This window comes from Schistocerca gregaria, chromosome 3 (genome assembly GCF_023897955.1).
Source record: "Schistocerca gregaria isolate iqSchGreg1 chromosome 3, iqSchGreg1.2, whole genome shotgun sequence".
In the NCBI taxonomy this organism is placed as follows: domain Eukaryota; kingdom Metazoa; phylum Arthropoda; class Insecta; order Orthoptera; family Acrididae; genus Schistocerca; species Schistocerca gregaria.
Genome location: NC_064922.1, coordinates 150,551,336 through 150,569,125, shown reverse-complemented (window position 1 = coordinate 150,569,125; position 17,790 = coordinate 150,551,336). Strand labels below are relative to the sequence as shown.

Below are 17,790 nucleotides of genomic sequence, written 5' to 3'. Positions count from 1 at the left end.
CCTTCCCATTGCCAGTCAACATTTTATATCCTCTCTACTTCGACCATCATCAGTTATTTTGCTCCCCAAATAGCAAAACTCCTTTACTACTTTAAGTGTCTCATTTCCCAATCTAATTCCCTCAGCATCACCCAATTTAATTTGACTACATTCCATTCTCCTTGTTTTGCTTTTGCTGATGTTCATCTTATATCCTCAAGACACTGTCCATTCCGTTCAACTGCTCTTCCAAGTCCTTTGCTGTCTCTGACAGAATTACAATGTCATCGGCGAACCTCAAAGTTTTTATTTCTTCTCCATGAGTTTTAATACCTACTCCGAATTTTTCTTTTGTTTCCTTTACTGCTTGCGCAATATACAGATTGAATAACATCGGGGAGAGGCTACAACCCTGTCTCACTCGTTTCCCAACCACTGATTCCCTTTCACGCCCCTCGACTCTTACAACTGCCATCTGGTTTCTGTAGAAATTGTAATCAGCCTTTCGCTCCCTGTGTTTTACCCCTGCCACGTTCAGAATTTGAAAGAGAGTATTCCAGTCAACATTGTCAAAAGCTTTCTCCAAGTCTACAAATGCTAGAAACGTAGGTTTCCCTTTTCTTAATCTTTCTTCTAAGATAAGTCGTAAGGTCAGTATTGCCTCACGTGTTCCAACATTTCTACGGAATCCAAACTGATCTACCAGTTTTTCCATTCGTCTGTAAAGAATTCGCGTTAGTATTTTGCAGCTGTGGCTTATTAAACTGATAGTTCGGTAATTTTCACATCTGTCAGTACCTGCTTTCTTTGGGATTTGAATTATTATATTCTTCTTGAAGTCTGAGGGTATTTCGCCTGTCTCATACATCTTGCTCACCAGCTGGTAGAGTTTTGTCATGACTGGCTCTCCCAAGGCCGTCAGTAGTTCCAATGGAATGTTGTCTACTCTGGGGGCCTTGTTTCGACTTAGCTCTTTCAGCGGTCTGTCAAACTCTTCACGCAGTATCATATTTCCCATTTCATCTTCATCTACATCCTCTTCCCTTTCAATAATATTGCCCTCAAGTACATCGCCCTTGTATAAACCCTCTATATACTCCTTCCACCTTTCTGCTTTCCCTTCTTTGCTTAGAACTGGGTTGCCATCTGAGCTCTTGATGTTCATACAAGTGGTTCTCTTCTCTCCAAAGGTCTCTTTAATTTTCCTGTAGGCAGTATCTATCTTACCCCTAGTGAGATAAGCTTCTATATCCTTACATTTGTCCTCTAGCCATCCCTGCTTAGCCATTTTGCACTTCCTCTCCATCTCGAGATCTCGAGATCGAGATCTGAATGTTGCAATATATAATACGAATGTGATTTAACACTGTTGTTGCCAGTGTACCTTCTTGCTAAGTAAAGTGTAACCTTGGTTTGAACTGTACAACTGATATTGTGATTCTACTTTCCACTTGCTTTTAGGAACATTTAACCTCTCAGAAAGGTTATTTTGAGCATGTACAGCGCTACAAATGAAATTAAAGTAAACGTAAGTTCAGCATGTTGGTACTCAAGAAACATTATTGAGAATTGCAATATGTTTCCGGATACCGTCCGACGTTTCTCTAGTGCAGATCCGATCAGGTTTAGTGAACTGGGAAGGAGATGGATGTGTAACAAATATTAGGTGAATTAATTCGTAAAAAAGGTAGGCGTTTTTGTGTTGTATTGACAAGAATGAGAGTATATACCTTGACTGGATCTGGTGTGATGAACGTCACGTCGTGTCCCCTCCTAGCGAGTTCCAGGGCTATCTGCCTCATGGGCAACACATGGCTGATGGCGGGAAAGGGCGAAGCGGCCAAGATCTTGGCACACTCTGAACCTCCCACGGCGAGCAATAAGATCACCAACGGGGCGCCGTTCATACTGCACTGCCTGCGAAGAATAAACAACAAACAGGTTAGACATTCTTCCTCTAGCAGCTTTTGCAGAAACACTGTCAACAGATCGCGTTTCTTTTTCGTACATATAGTCTCACTTTTTAATATGATAGGTATCATAAAACTGCCGCTAAATACTATACGAAACTGCGTTTCACTGTGCACTGTAAATTAAGCCGTTTCTCGCGGTTACATTTTGGTGCAATTTCAAAAAAAAAAAAGGTTGAAATGTCTCTAAGCACTATGGGACTTAACATCTGAGGTCATCAGTCCCCTAGACTTAGAACTACTTAAACTTAACTAACCAAAGGACATCACACACATCCATGCCCGAGTCAGGATTCGAACCTGCGACCGTAGCAGCAGTGCGGTTCCGGACTGAGGGGCCTAGAACCACTCGGCCACAGCGGCCGGCTTGGTGCAATTTCCTTTCTCATATACTGGTACATTAATGTTTTATGACTGTATGCACACTCTAACACAAAAAAAGGTACCCACCACGAAGGAGTTACGCAAATTGGCTTCAAATTGATATTCATACGGTTACTGACGCTTTGGTAAACAGAGGACACATCGGTACCACGGTATAAAGTTTTTGCGAATTTCATTCCGTGTATTCATATGGACAGTAATTATGCCTTGCAGACAGGCACTGGAACAATAAATGCAGTTAGCATTTGAGAGAAGACGTGTAGTTGGGCTAAAGAAGACACCTAATCGGCGAATCGCCCGATATCTGAATAGGAGAGACGCATCTAGTCGACGATACACAACAGAAACACCACCGCTATCAGCCACACAGCTCTCACACCCTCCCTTCCCCCTCCCCCCTCCCCCTGCTTTACCAGTAAGGAGCGGAGTCTCTGCTGGCGTAGTAAGTGGGACGGGACGGGCCGAGTACGCGCAGAGCCCGGCAAACACAGCCAACACATCCCCATCAGCAGAAACACGGACGATGCAGACAACACAAGGAACTGCACCCGCGCCGGAAGCCACCACACCACCAACCCTAAACAGCACAGTGCCAACGCCTGATACCACTGACGCCGACACACACGACAACACAGAAAACACACCTACACGATGAAACCCGAGACCCCAGTGTAGGAGGAGAAGAAGAAACAAAAGTCCCAGGAATAACACGGGCTCACCAGAACAACCACAGCAGCAACGGAACACCAACACAAGGGAACACAACCCGGACAGACAGATCAGTACACCCACGACACACCCACTCACTACAAATGCAACACAGGCGACAATCACAGCTACACAAACAAGTCACACCCAAGCCAGCCCATCCCCAGCACCGAGACGTTTACCAGCGGCTGCCAATACAGCACCAAACTCACAGGCCAACACGAACAGCACCCTCACCAACATTGGGAGAATGTTGGAAACAGCGTTCCCCAAAACCTGATCGTCGGCTACCTCGTAAGAGCGATCCCGATCATCTTTACACTCAAATTCAAATGGCTCTGAGCACTATGGGACTTAACATCTGTGGTCATCAGTCCCCTACAACTGAGAACTACTTAAACCCAACTAACCTAAGGACATCACACACATCCATGCCCGAGGTAGGATTCGAACATGCGACCGCAGCGGTCACGCGGTTCCAGTACACTCATCTCAGCCAGCCGGTATGACCGCGCGGTTCTAGGCGCTTCAGTCTGCTGTTGGAATTTTGCCTCCTGTGTGGATCCACAATTGGAAATATTATTAATCGCCGGCCGCGGTGGTCTCGCGGTTCTAGGCGCGCAGTCCGGAACCGAGCGACTGCTACGGTCGCAGGTTCGAATCCTGCCTCGGGCATGGATGTGTGTGACGTCCTTAGGTTAGTTAGGTTTAAGTAGTTCTAAGTTCTAGGGGACTGATGACCACAGATGTTAAGCCCCATAGTGCTCAGAGCCATTTGAACCATTTGAACAGGCATCTCAGAGCATATGTCAGCCCAACCGGGCCAGCATATGGCTAACATACTAAACGCTGTAACAACGCTCTTTACTACCTACAATCACCGGCCCCTCACGCTAATAACCAAATACTATCACAGATCCTGTTCTGGAACGCACACGGGATCGAAAACAGAAGAGCCGAACTGGCGGCGCTAATGGAGAGGGGGGCATCCCCATCGCTCTCATAAGCGAAACTAGATTCAAACCACACAACAACTTAAACTTCACCGGCCATTGCGTCTATCGTACCGACCGAATGGACGGCAGCGGTGGTGGCGGAACGGCCACCATTGTACACAGAAACATAGAGCTCACGAACATCGAGCTCCCTCTACTTGAAAAACTAGAGGCTACGGCCATCAGGGTCAAGTTCAACAGAGCCTACACAGTGCTGATATCGGTCTACAACACAACTAGGAACATCAGCACACGAGGTATCAGCTCACTACTCAACGTACCACCGCGAGTAATCGCCGCTGGTGCCGGCCGCGGTGGTCGTGCGGTTCTAGCGTTGCAGTCCGGAACCGCGGGACTGCTACGGTCGCAGGTTCGAATCCTGCCTCGGGCATGGTTAGTTAGGTTTAGGTAGTACTAAGTTCTAGGGGACTGATGACCTACGATGTTAAGCCCCATAGTGCTCAGAGTCATATGAACCATATATATAATCGCCGCTGGTGATCTAAACGCCAAACACCCTGACTGGAATTCACATATACGAAACGCCAACGGCAAAAAACTATACGAACACGCACTAGATAGAAACTACATCACACTTGCACCGGTTGAACCGACTTACATTCCTTACCAAAGACTCATAGGGCAGGCGTGCTAGACATGGCCCTCATCAGCGGCATAACAGTAACTCTGAACCTTGAGGTTGTAAACGATCTGCGCTCACACCACACCCCTGTAATGCTGCACACGGAAGGAAGACTGCAGAACAACGAACCACGCATGATACTGAACTACAGTCGCGCGTATTGGACTCTGTTCAAGGAAATGCTTCAGAGTCGTATTCCTGAAACTCACGAGATTACACAAACAGAACAAATCGATGCGGCTGTTGTAGCTCTTATCACTGCTGTCCAAGACGCAATGGCTGACGCCATACCAACTTGACCACCACAACATAATTCAGCGGCGCTGCCTCAGGAGATACTGAACACTATCTCACTGAGAAACCGTCTCAGGAGATATTGGCAGAGGACTCGTATAAACGGCACGTTAACAGGCTCCAGGGAATCATACGGGAAAAAATACGTACATTTAAGATCACACAGTAGGATGAAAAACTCGCTGGGATGGGTACCACACGCCCTGGAGTGTGGCAGCTGGCCTGACACTTCACTAGGGAAGAACACTATACCCCAACGCTACAGGGACCTGCCTACTCCGCGGTGGAGAAGGCGGAGCTCAGGGCCACCACACTAGCAGCGTCTTTCACACTGAACCTGGCTCCTTCCGACGCAGCGTTCACACTTGAAACTGACCAGGTGGTTACACAGCTTGTACTCCAGCCAGCGCGCACAGAAATCAGACGCACAACAACAAATGAAATCACATGGGCTATTATGCATTCCACACCTAGGAAAGCCCCTGGTCACGATGGCATTCAGAACTACGTTCATCAGGAGCTCACGGTCAAAGCCATAGAATATCTTAGCTACATTACGAACGTCATCCTCAAACGCCAACACTTCCCTGCCTATTGGAAGGCGGCCAAAGTCCTAATGTTCAGGAAGCCAGGGAAAGACGACTCCCTCCTCCAAAATTACCGACCCATCAGCCTGCTGAGCGCGCTCAGTAAGGTCGTTGAGAAGTTGATTCTAAAACGATTCACTCGGTTTTGCATTAACAATGACACCCTGCGCCCGGAGCAATTCGGATTGAGGAACCACCACTAGACAACACAACAACTACTGAGAGTCGTAGAATACATAACACACGGCTACAACACGAACAAAGCTACTGGGTCAGTGTTACTTGACATCGAGAAAGCTTTCGATCGTCTCTGGCACAATGGTCTCATCCGCAAACTCACGGACGCTGGGTTCCCCGACGGACTCGTATGTCTCGCACACTCATACCTCACCAACAGAAGTTTCAACACTGGCATTCAGGGTAAACAATCGACAAAACATATTATCCACGCAGGATTACCCCAAGGTAGCATCCTAGGGCCCCTCTTGTTTAATCTCTACATTAACGATATTTTAGAGACACAAAACACGACGGTTGCCATCTACGCGGATAATAGCCATCCTTGCGCAATACTGGAATCCGTCAAACATTAATAACAGACTACAGAGAGCACTCAGAACTGTCGAGGCTTGGTTCAAGAAGTGGCGTATTAAAGTAAACGTCGACAAATGCGAGGCAGTTCTGTTCACTCGCAGGCCGAAATTACTGCGCAAACACCAAAATTGCACTACATACAAGCCCAATACGCTTCACTACGAAAGTCAGATACCTTTGTGTTTGGCTAGACCGGAAGCTCACATGGGGGGACCACATACAATACATGACCAACAGGAGAAACGCGAGACCCAAACAACTCTATCCTATGCTCAACAGGAAGAGTACACTGAATAGGAGGGTGTCTAGGACATTATACATGACACTGATTAGGCCGCTGATGACATACGCAGCTCCTGTCTGGGGATACGCAACGTCCACACACCTGAACCGCCTCCAGAAAATACAGAACAAGGTATTACCTATCATAAGCAATACTCGCCGATACACACGGACTGCGGGCCTTCACCGAGAATACCGACTGGAGGCTCTCCAGAAGGTATTCAAAAAACTCGCCACGGGACTGTACAAGAAATGAAGTCACTCGAACAATCATCACATCATACACCTGGGCAACGACGATCATAACCATAGATGGAAACACAAGCGCCCAAAGACACTCCCTAGGGACTGAAACGACACAAACAGGCGAGCCCCTGCACTTCAGCCACTGACTAGCTTGCTAGCTGAGCCTCTGTCATGAGAACTGGCAATCGCAGGGAAGCCATACACGACTCACAAACAAACCCCCAACACATACACTCCTGGAAATGGAAAAAAGAACACATTGACACCGGTGTGTCAGACCCACCATACTTGCTCTGGACACTGCGAGAGGGCTGTACAAGCAATGATCACACGCACGGCACAGCGGACACACCAGGAACCGCGGTGTTGGCCGTCGAATGGCGCTAGCTGCGCAGCATTTGTGCACCGCCGCCGTCAGTGTCAGCCAGTTTGCCGTGGCATACGGAGCTCCATCGCAGTCTTTAACACTGGTAGCATGCCGCGACAGCGTGGACGTGAACCGTATGTGCAGTTGACGGACTTTGAGCGAGGGCGTATAGTGGGCATGCGGGAGGCCGGGTAGACGTACCGCCGAATTGCTCAACACGTGGGGCGTGAGGTCTCCACAGTACATCGATGTTGTCGCCAGTGGTCGGCGGAAGGTGCACGTGCCCGTCGACGTGGGACCAGACCGCAGCGACGCACGGATGCACGCCAAGACCGTAGGATCCTACGCAGTGCCGTAGGGGACCGCACCGCCACTTCCCAGCAAATTAGGGACACTGTTGCTCCTGGGGTATCGGCGAGGACCATTCGCAACCGTCTCCATGAAGCTGGGCTACGGTCCCGCACACCGTTAGGCCGTCTTCCGCTCACGCCCCAACATCGTGCAGCCCGCCTCCAGAGGTGTCGCGACAGGCGTGAATGGAGGGACGAATGGAGACGTGTCGTCTTCAGCGATGAGAGTCGCTTCTGCCTTTTAGCCAATGATATTCGTATGTTTGGCGCCGTGCAGGTGAGGGCCACAATCAGGACTGCATACGACCGAGGCACACAGGGCCAACACCCGGCATCATGGTGTGGGGAGCGATCTCCTACACTGGCCGTACACCTCTGGTGATCGTCGAGGGGACACTGAATAGTGCACGGTACATCCAAACAGTCATCGAACCCATCGTTCTACCATTCCTAGACCGGCAAGGGAACTTGCTGTTCCAACAGGACAATGCACGTCCTCATGTATCCCGTGCCACCCAACGTGCTCTAGAAGGTGTAAGTCAACTACCCTGACCAGCAAGATCTCCGGATCTGTCCCCCATTGAGCATGTTTGGGACTGGATGAAGCGTCGTCTCACGCGGTCTGCACGTCCAGCACGAACGCTGGTCCAACTGAGGCGCCAGGTGGAAATGGCATGGCAAGCCGTTCCACAGGACTACATCCAGCATCTCTACGATCGTCTCCATGGGAGAATAGCAGCCTGCATTGCTGCGAAAGGTGGATATACACTGTACTAGTGCCGACAGGTGGTGCGAAAGGTGGATATGAACCGATTAGGTTCCTTTCAGATTACGCTGATACTATAGCTCCCTACTTAGCACTCATATACAACCGCTCGCTCACCGATAGATCTGTACCTACAGATTGGAAAATTGCGCAGGTCGCACCAGTGTTCAAGAAGGGTAGTAGGAGTAATCCATTTAACTACAGACCTATATCATTGACGTCGGTTTGCAGTAGGGTTTTGGAGCATATACTGTATTCAAACATTATGAATCACCTCGAAGGGAACGATCTATTGACACGTAATCAACATGGCTTCAGAAAACATCGCTCTTGTGCAACGCAGCTAGCTCTTTATTCGCACGAAGTAATGGCCGCTATCGACAGGGGATCTCAAGTTGATTCCGTATTTCTAGATTTCCGGAAAGCTTTTGACACCGTTCCTCACAAGCGACTTCTAATCAAGCTGCGGAGCTATGGGGTATCGTCTCAGTTGTGCGACTGGATTCGTGATTTCCTGTCAGGAAGGTCGCAGTTCGTAGTAATAGACGGCAAATCATCGAGTAAAACTGAAGTGATATCAGGTGTTCCCCAGGGAAGCGTCCTGGGACCTCTACTGTTCCTGATCTATATAAATGACCTGGGTGACAATCTGAGCAGTTCTCTTAGGTTGTTCGCAGATGATGCTGTAATTTACCGTCTAGTAAGGTCATCCGAAGACCAGTATCAGCTGCAAAGCGATTTAGAAAAGATTGCTGTATGGTGTGTCAGGTGGCAGTTGACGCTAAATAACGAAAAGTGTGAGATGATCCACATGAGTTCCAAAAGAAATCCGTTGGAATTCGATTACTCGATAAATAGTACAATTCTCAAGGCTGTCAATTCAACTAAGTACCTGGGTGTTAAAATTACAAACAACTTCAGTTGGAAGGACCACATAGATAATATTGTCGGGAAGGCGAGCCAAAGGTTGCGTTTCATTGGCAGGACACTTAGAAGATGCAACAAGTCCACTAAAGAGACAGCTTACACTACACTCGTTCGTCCTCTGTTAGAATATTGCTGCGCGGTGTGGGATCCTTACCAGGTGGGATTGACGGAGGACATCGAGAGGGTGCAAAGAAGGGCAGCTCGTTTTGTATTATCGCGTTATAGGGGAGAGAGTGTGGCAGATATGATACACGAGTTGGGATGGAAGTCATTACAGCATAGACGTTTTTCGTCGCGGCGAGACCTTTTTACGAAATTTCAGTCACCAACTTTCTCTTCCGAATGCGAAAATATTTTGTTGAGCCCAACCTACATAGGTAGGAATGATCATCAAAATAAAATAAGAGAAATCAGAGCTCGAACAGAAAGGTTTAGGTGTTCGTTTTTCCCGCTCGCTGTTCGGGAGTGGAATAGTAGAGAGATAGTATGATTGTGGTTCGATGAACCCTCTGCCAAGCACTTAAATGTGAATTGCAGAGTAGTCATGTAGATGTAGATGTAGATGTAGATGTACTAGTGCCGACGTTGTGCATGCTCTGTTGCCTGTGTCTATGTGCCTGTGGTTCTGTCAGTGTGATCATGTGATGTATCTAACCCAAGGAATGTGTCAATAAAGTTTCCCCTACCTGGGACAATGAATTCACGGTGTTCTTATTTCAATTTCCAGGAGTGTATAACGCTACCAGTTCCTTGAGGACCATCGAACTGCCAAACCTACAACGACACGGCTATGTTACAGGAGCTGCTGGCTCAGGAGACATCGTCGGCCCAGCAGCAGCAGCGCTCACCTCCTCTACAGGACTGATCATTCCATGAGAATCTGGCGTTGCCTCTATGGTACTGATGCATGATACACAACCGCCAACATAACCTTACCTTGCACGATCTGTAGCAGATAGCAAGAAACCGCTACTGCCCATACTACCCAACCTGACACTGTCGCAGAGAGTTTTTTTTTCCCTTGGCACTTTTTTCCGTCTGCCCTTCAAACCGCTCTTCTTTCAAGCTTGACACTTTCGAGCTTTTTCGACCACTTCTATCACCCAGATGTGCCCGTATTAATGGGTAACCCTACCCAGACGCACGGATAACATCGCAGTTACTCGCTCCTGCGATCTCCTCTAGTATTAGAATAAATACTAACAATGCAGAGGTGACAGTAGACCTTTTGAGTTGGTCACCATACTTGTGCGAGCGTGGAGGGGCTCACACGTATAAAAAGAAAAAGGTCGACGATGTTGACGGGAATGGGTTAACCAGACCGAACACAGCGTCAAGAAGGAAGTGTCGACCTAGGGAGACGACAGGACGCGCGCGCGCGCGTTTGTGTGTGTGTGTGTGTGTGTGTGTGTGTGTGTGTGTGTATCTTTGAAGATTACGGGCGCTCAACAGCAAGGTTATCAGCTACAAGAATGGCACTGGGAAATGTGACTGGCTGGCTGATCAACTTGCGTGAGCCAGTCACCTTGTTAACACGTTAAAAACATCTCCCTAAAATATTCAGAAACAACTTGGAAAAATCTCAAAAACTTACAACTCTGACCAGAATCGTCTCAACGTTCCTTAAAATAGAGGGTAGATCTGTCGGAAAATCAAACACAGTCTAATAAAATATGGCGCACAGTGGTCTGTACGCCGGAGCAAGAAACTACGCCTCATAGGGCTGTGGCCCGTCCGCAGACGAGTAAGGAGGACCTCGCCCCGTCGACGTGGCTGGAGGGAGGTACGCCACGTCCGCATTGTGCGCTTTACTAGACCGAGCTTACTGTCTGTCACTTCTAGCCATCATCCTGGCATCGACGCATGACGCTGTATGTTAACGGCGAGGCGAGAGCACACAGGGAGATGGCACACTGAACTTAGTAACGGCACACATGCTTGGCTGCTACATCTGCCCTTTCGCTCACCACAATACCCATGTGCCCTGTTACCCAGCAGAAAGACATCGCCTTCCCTGTTACCCAGCAGAAAGATATCGCCTTCCCTAAGAGCAGTTGCAGAAGGGCATCCTAGATATTCTGAACTACTTTATCTGCTGGGTGCAGAGTGAAGTGCACTCGAAGAACCGGCACAGAAAATGAATTTAGCAATCAAGAATGTCTCGTCTGCTCCAGTGCCCCCGCAACAAGGCATGTAGTTCAGCGTCAAATACAGTTAAGTCTCGAGGCAATTGGATCTTGAGGACTCTTTCAGGGAAAACAACATAGCAACCAACTATACAGTTGATATGCTCACTTAAAATGGCAGAAAATAAAGTATTAAAGACATCTGCAGGAGTGGAATCCCTCCGGTACTGCAGTAAATCTGAAATTACCCAGGGCCAGCCGCGCGGGGTAACCGCACAGTCTGAGGGACCTTGCCACACTTCGCGCGGCTCGCCCCGTCGAGTTCTCCGTCGAGCAAAGGTGTGAGTGTTGCCCTTACCGTAAGTTAGTTTAAGTTAGATATGGTAGTGTGTAAGCCTAGGGACCGATGACCTCAGCAGTTTGGTCCCATAGGAACTTACCACAAATTTCCAAATTTTCTCAGGTACTCTGCAATATCAATGGTGGCAGGCAGTTAAACCCCTGGATTTGGGGCTGTAAATGCTCCACGCCAAGTGACTCTGCACGCATATTTCAAAGAGCATTCTTGCTCGCGGAGGATTGGAGAAAAGTCGTTCCCAATGTAGACGAGAAGCAGTATGACATGAAGGCGAAGTCAGAGGTGTGAGGAACTTCCATGCCTGATGCCCCATGCGTAGCTTCCGCCGGATGGTGAGTGCCTGTTCTGCAGCGTCAGCGCAGAGGTTAGGCATAGGGCCAGCTATGGCTAGCTTAATCCCCTAATGGTGGATAGTGTCCTTAATCTTCAGGTAAGATACCCATACACTATGCGGCCCTAGTCCAGCCATAAACGTACAAAATCCCTATAAAGCTGGAGGAGACGCGTCCTGTCTGCTCCCTAAGACTTCTGGCTAAGGCAGTTTATATACAGTATTTAGTGCCTCCTGGGTTCTGACTTTTGGGTCTCTCATGTGTGCTAACAACGACAGTTTGGAGTCAAAAACGAGTCCCAGAAACCTCACTGAGTCTTTAAAATGTAGAATGGTGTACCCCATACACAAGTGGGGTAAATTAAAAATACGACGAGAATGATTAATACAAGTATATATACACATCTCTACAGAAGGCAGAATCCATCATTGAAGCCTATTCCTCTAGCCTCTGCACTGTAAGTTGCCACTGATTGGTCGCTGTTGCAACACTGAAGGAGAAACAGAAAACAGCAAAATCGTCCACAAACAAGCAGCTCTATACAGGACTCCATACTGTAGATGTGATAGCTATGGAAAGAGGGTACCACTTAAAACACTGCCCCAAGGGAGATCGTATGAAGGTGGGCAGATGCCACAAAAGCCCCATTGATGGAGTAGCTCGAGAATACGGTCTCTCCAAGTAGAGTCGTACATGTTACTGATATCAGAGAATAACACGATTAAGTGATGTTTACCTACGAAAGTCTGCTAAACAGCAGCTTCTTGTAGGGCCAGTTTGTCGACAGTGGCCCAAAATCTCAGGAGTCCACATTGAGAGCGGCTAAGGAGTAGAACAGATGACACTCCAATATCTTTCCTATAGTGCTCATTACGTTGACGCTCTAGTGACTTCTGGGACTTGTGTGGTCCTTTTCTGGCTTGAGGAGAGGTATCAGAATTGCCTCGCTCCACAAGATTGGAAAGTTACCTGTCTGCCATATCAGATTCAAAGATTCGAGGAGGATTTCCTTTGACGCCGTTGGCAACTGTCGAAGCTTGCAGTACGGATTTTATCGTCACTGTGTGCAGTATCATGAGTCTCAGACAGTGCCTATCCCCGCTCCCACATGGAGGAAGAGCAGTTGTGAGACTCAGAATTCTGAGGTCAAAAATTGCCGCTCTCCGCAGTAGCATGGTAGCGGCGGAACGCTGGATCCAGGCTCGCATCGGTAGTAGTCGCTGCAAAACGCTGTGTCACAATCTGAGCAATGTCTCTGGACGTGGTCTGGAGACACCACAGTTTCATCACTGGTGCTACTGGTAAACAACTGTGTTTGCTGAAAATCCTCTGGAGGGCTTGCCATATTTTTGCACAACAAGTAGAACGTTTTATGGAGTCCGGCAATGTTTGCCATGATCTTTTCCTGCACTCCTTAATTGCGCCTCGAGCCTCATCACAGAAGACTATTCTGCTCCAGTCAATAAGATTCCAAACCAAGCGGGATTGCCGGTATACAGAGGAAAATGGTAGCCGGCGCAAGGTGCTCCATGAGGTCAGTCCCCTTTCTGTGAGTCCCTATTAATGGTACTTGTGATCACTGAAACATCAGTTGCTCTTCGAATTGTTAATAATGATGATCCGGGGCTATTAGTACCTCTCTGACGATTGCTCGGTTCTCATGCACTGTCGTGCTCTCAGAGGCTCAGCATTCGTTTACTGGGTATGGGCCTGGCGATCCCCAGGTTCCTGAGCTGGGGACTGGTAAAGGCCACCAGTCCTCTGTCACCATAAGCTTTGGGCATGCTTGAGCGACCACCATGTGGCGCAGCTGTGGAGTGTTGTATGTCATAGTGAATGGGGGTCTCGGCTTGATTGCTACGATCGCGAGTATGGTAAAATCTCTATAAGAACACCTCAGTCTCAAGATCTGCTGTGCGCTGATAAGATGCATGGCTGTAGAGATCGAACAGTAGGAAACCTCTGATGAACTTGACGCACCTCAGTTGTAGGGCTTACCTACACACACGGAGTTCTGTCTAGGTGGGCTTTTATTTACATAGCTGCTCACAGGACTGGGATGCATCCTTCGAAATGTTCTCTTCTTCCTCCCAGTGGAGAGTGTGGGCCAGTGCTAGATACCAACACCCTATCAAACAAGAGGGCTTGTGCAGCCAATCCTCCTGATTCTGGACATATTCAGAGTTATGGTATTTACAGTAACAGAATATTTGCTGCTGGTCATAATGTGTCTTTAACAGTCAAGTGGAGAGAGTGTAGTTTTGAGAAGGTTTCGTCCTTCCATATCCAAAAGGGTTTAGAAGGAACCTGTGGCTCTTTAAAGTAAGTTAAGCACTTCTGCAACGAGAACCTGTTGATGGGACCTTGTAATTCCAAGCAAGCAGCTAACCTCCAAGAAGCTGGCTGCCTTGGAGAGTATGCATTAGAGACAAAATTGCACGACACCTTGACCTACACAAAGGTATTGTGACTTGCAGGGATCTCGTTGACATTCCTAGAAGAGAACTGAAAAATGGGAGAACCCAAGAAGGCATTGTTGACGTGCAAAACAAAGTGAAAAGGGTGGATGGCGATCCAGTGAAATCGGATTCCTTTGCTTTCAACAGCACAAAATTTCCCGACCATATCAAGCTATGTTCCCTTTCCCTTTCAGAATGCCCTTATTTCCCCAAAACAGTGAGCTGTTTTAAGTGCCAGTGCTTTGCGTATATCCCTGTCAGATGTAAAATAGAAACCACTTGTGGTAAAAGTGCTAAAGCCGTCCGTGAAGCAGTTGGTTGCTTATCTCCTGCGATGTGTGTAAACTGCTCTGGAGATCACCGTGTCTTGAGTAGAGACTGAAGAAAGAAAGGTACGTTTCTCGTATGATGAGGCCATGCAGCCATTGTTTGACCATTCTTCTGTCCTCACGTTCTTTTGTCTCTTTAGGTTGACTGCTTTCTTCATGGCGCTATGTTCGGCCATGGTTTACCCATTTCTGCCAACATCGTCATATAGTGGCATGGCTCCTATTCAAATGTCGATCGATTCGCCGATCACTCCAAATGTCTTCTTGGAACCCAACTATACATCTCATCTTAAATGCTAACATCAGTGTATGTTGTCACGGTTTTGTCTGCAAGGCGTAGTTACTGTCTAGCTGAGTACACGGAATGAAATTCTGAAAGACTTTGTGCCTGGTATCAACATGTCTTTGCCAGCTGAGCGGTGCAATTGTGGCGCAGCGTCACACACTCATCCATTAGTCCCAATGTTTGAAGTTTTTCATTTCTCGTCGATACCTGTATGAATATCAGTTTGTGATCAGTTTGTGTAACCTTTCGCAGTGTGCCTCTTTTTGTCTTAGAATGTATGTAGGTGACGTTTCAGCATTATTGTTTGCTGCTTGAAGCTTCTGTAATCACTAGGCAAAGAAGAAGGTAAACTCTGTAATCATAGTGGGACGTTTCCTTGCATTTACGTAGATGTTGATGATGCTGACTTTTGTTTGACATGCCGCAACGGACGTTTGACAAACACTTGACTTCTACAAATAGGTTATTTTTCATAATGTCTCTTGAATTCTTCATATTTCATCCTTTCAGATTGTACATTTATGTTGAGTATTTCTGTTAGTAAATCATTTGTCGCAATCTCTAGCATAAGACAAATGAAAATAGGGACGCTGATTTTCCTAAACGATGTATATTGTATTTCGATTATGTCTGCACGAACACCCCCCCCCCTTTTTTTTTCTTCTTATCAACGTCAGATTCGAAAATTCTGGGTCTGACACTGCCCATAAACACAACCACGTCTGTCACAATATGGTGTGCTGTCTTACAAACTGAACAGTCAATCCTAGGCTCAGACAATTAATCTGATTCGGACGCCTTTTCAGCTATTGCATGAGAGGTATTTGTCCCTCCTCTTCACACTAGAGAAACAATTACTTACAATTTTTCACGAAATGAAATAACTTTTTTTGCTACTTGCTACTTCGAGAACGACACACTTGACTGAAATGAATTTTACAACCGAAGCTAATTAACTGAGAGTCCTGAAATGGTTACGATTAAACAACAGTTCGTTAATTTTTATTTCGAGAATTCAGTATAATGTGGAGAACTCACGGATTAAAAAGCAAGTCGCTACACATCGGGGCATGAATCATAGATGCCTTAGATACCTTTCTCGGAGAATAGTTCCATCAGGAGCTTTGTATGCAAATGTGCGTAGAATCAGTTTCCAGAAAAAAAAAACGTTTTCACTAGAGGCTAGTTAGAGATAGCTTTGCTTCAGAATTTTAGATGTCGAGGGGTATTCGGTAAGTAATGTAACATTTTTTTCTACGGCGAGTTTCGGTTGAAAAAATGCGGAATTTATTGCGAGATGTCGTGGAGTATTACCGCTTCAGCTCCTATAGTTTCATGAAATTTCGACTGGTGGTGGCGTCATATGATGACTTCAAATTGGCGTCTGTAAAGGAGATGCGTTCCAAACAGAGAGTTGTTATTGAGTTTCTTTTGGTGGCGGACCAGAGCTTCTCAGATATTGAAGGGAGCTTGCAGAATGTCTACGAAGGTCGGACACTGAACAAAAGCACGGTGAGTCGTTGGGAGAGGCGTGTGTAATCATCGCAATAAGATCGTGCAAATCTGTCCGACCTCCCGCGTACGAGGCGGACGCATAAAGCTGAGACTCCCACGGAGTTGGAACGTGCGGACACTCTCATTCCAGTGAGAGACGAATCACTGTCAAGCACCCCACTGCACAACTGGGTGTGTCTGTTGGTACTACTGACACTCCTCCACCAGTTGAGGTACTGACAGATGTGTGCACATTGGGTTCATCGCCGTCTAACAGAAGACAGTAAGGAAGAAAGAAGGACCATCTGTGTGGAATTTCTTGGCGCGTTAAGAGATCGATCGTGACATATTTTTGTCAAAAATCGTCACAGGTGATGAAACATGGATTCATCACTTCGAACCGGAAACAAAACGGCAGTCTACTGAGTGGTGCCACACCACCTCGTCTCCGAAGGAAAAGTTCAAAGCCGCGCCCTCACCCGGTAAAGTCATAGCGACGGCCTGCTGGGCACGTGAATTGGTTCTTCTGTTTGATGTCCACCATTATGGTGCAACGATCAACGCGGAAGTGTATTGTGCTACCCTCAGAACACTGAAGAAACGTCTTCAGCTTGTTCTTCGCCACAAAAATGTAAACAACTTCCCCTTCTTCATGACAAGACCTCACGCAAATCTGCGCACCCGAGAAGAGCTCCCAAAAGTTCAGTTGACGGTTCTTCCTCATTCACCCTGCAGTCCGCATCTCGCACCTTCCGACTTCCATCTATTTGGCCGAATGAAGGATGCGCCCCTCGTGAAGCAGTGTTGGATGATGTAGAGGTTATTGCTGCAGCAATAAGTTGCCTCTGACGTCGGCCAATACAGTGGAACCATGCGGTCATATCGGATCTCCCATTTAGATGGAGTAAGGCCGCCGCATAGAACAGAGGTTATGCTGAGAAATGGTGTTTTGTAGCCGAAAGAGTAGGTACACTACTGGCCGTTAAAATTGCTACACCACGAAGATGACGTGCTACAGACGCGAAATTTAACCGACAGGAAGAAAATGCTGTGATATGCAAATGATTAGCTTTTCACAGCATTTACACACGTTGGCGCCGGTGGCGACACCTGCAAAGTGCTGACGTGAGGAAAGTTTCCAACCCATTTCTCATACACAAACAGCAATTGACCGGCGTTGCCTGGTGAAACGTTGTTGTGATACCTCGTGTAAGGAGGAGAAATGCGTACCATTACGTTTCCAACTTTGATAAAGCTTGGTTTGTAGCCTATCGCGTTTGCGGTTTATCGTATAGCGACATTGATGCTAGCTTT

The 17,790-nt window shown here is 47.3% G+C and overlaps 1 protein-coding gene across 1 annotated transcript in view; it reads right to left on the bottom strand.

The window, feature by feature from the left end:
• Nucleotides 1-17,790, bottom strand: part of LOC126354285 (UDP-glucosyltransferase 2-like) — a 104,269-nt gene that overhangs the window by 52,620 nt on the left and 33,859 nt on the right. The window contains exon 3 of the mRNA XM_050003829.1: nt 1,710-1,896. Coding sequence (XP_049859786.1) covers nt 1,710-1,886 — 177 coding nt within the window. The 5' untranslated portion in view covers nt 1,887-1,896. The remainder of the gene's footprint in view (nt 1-1,709; nt 1,897-17,790) is intronic.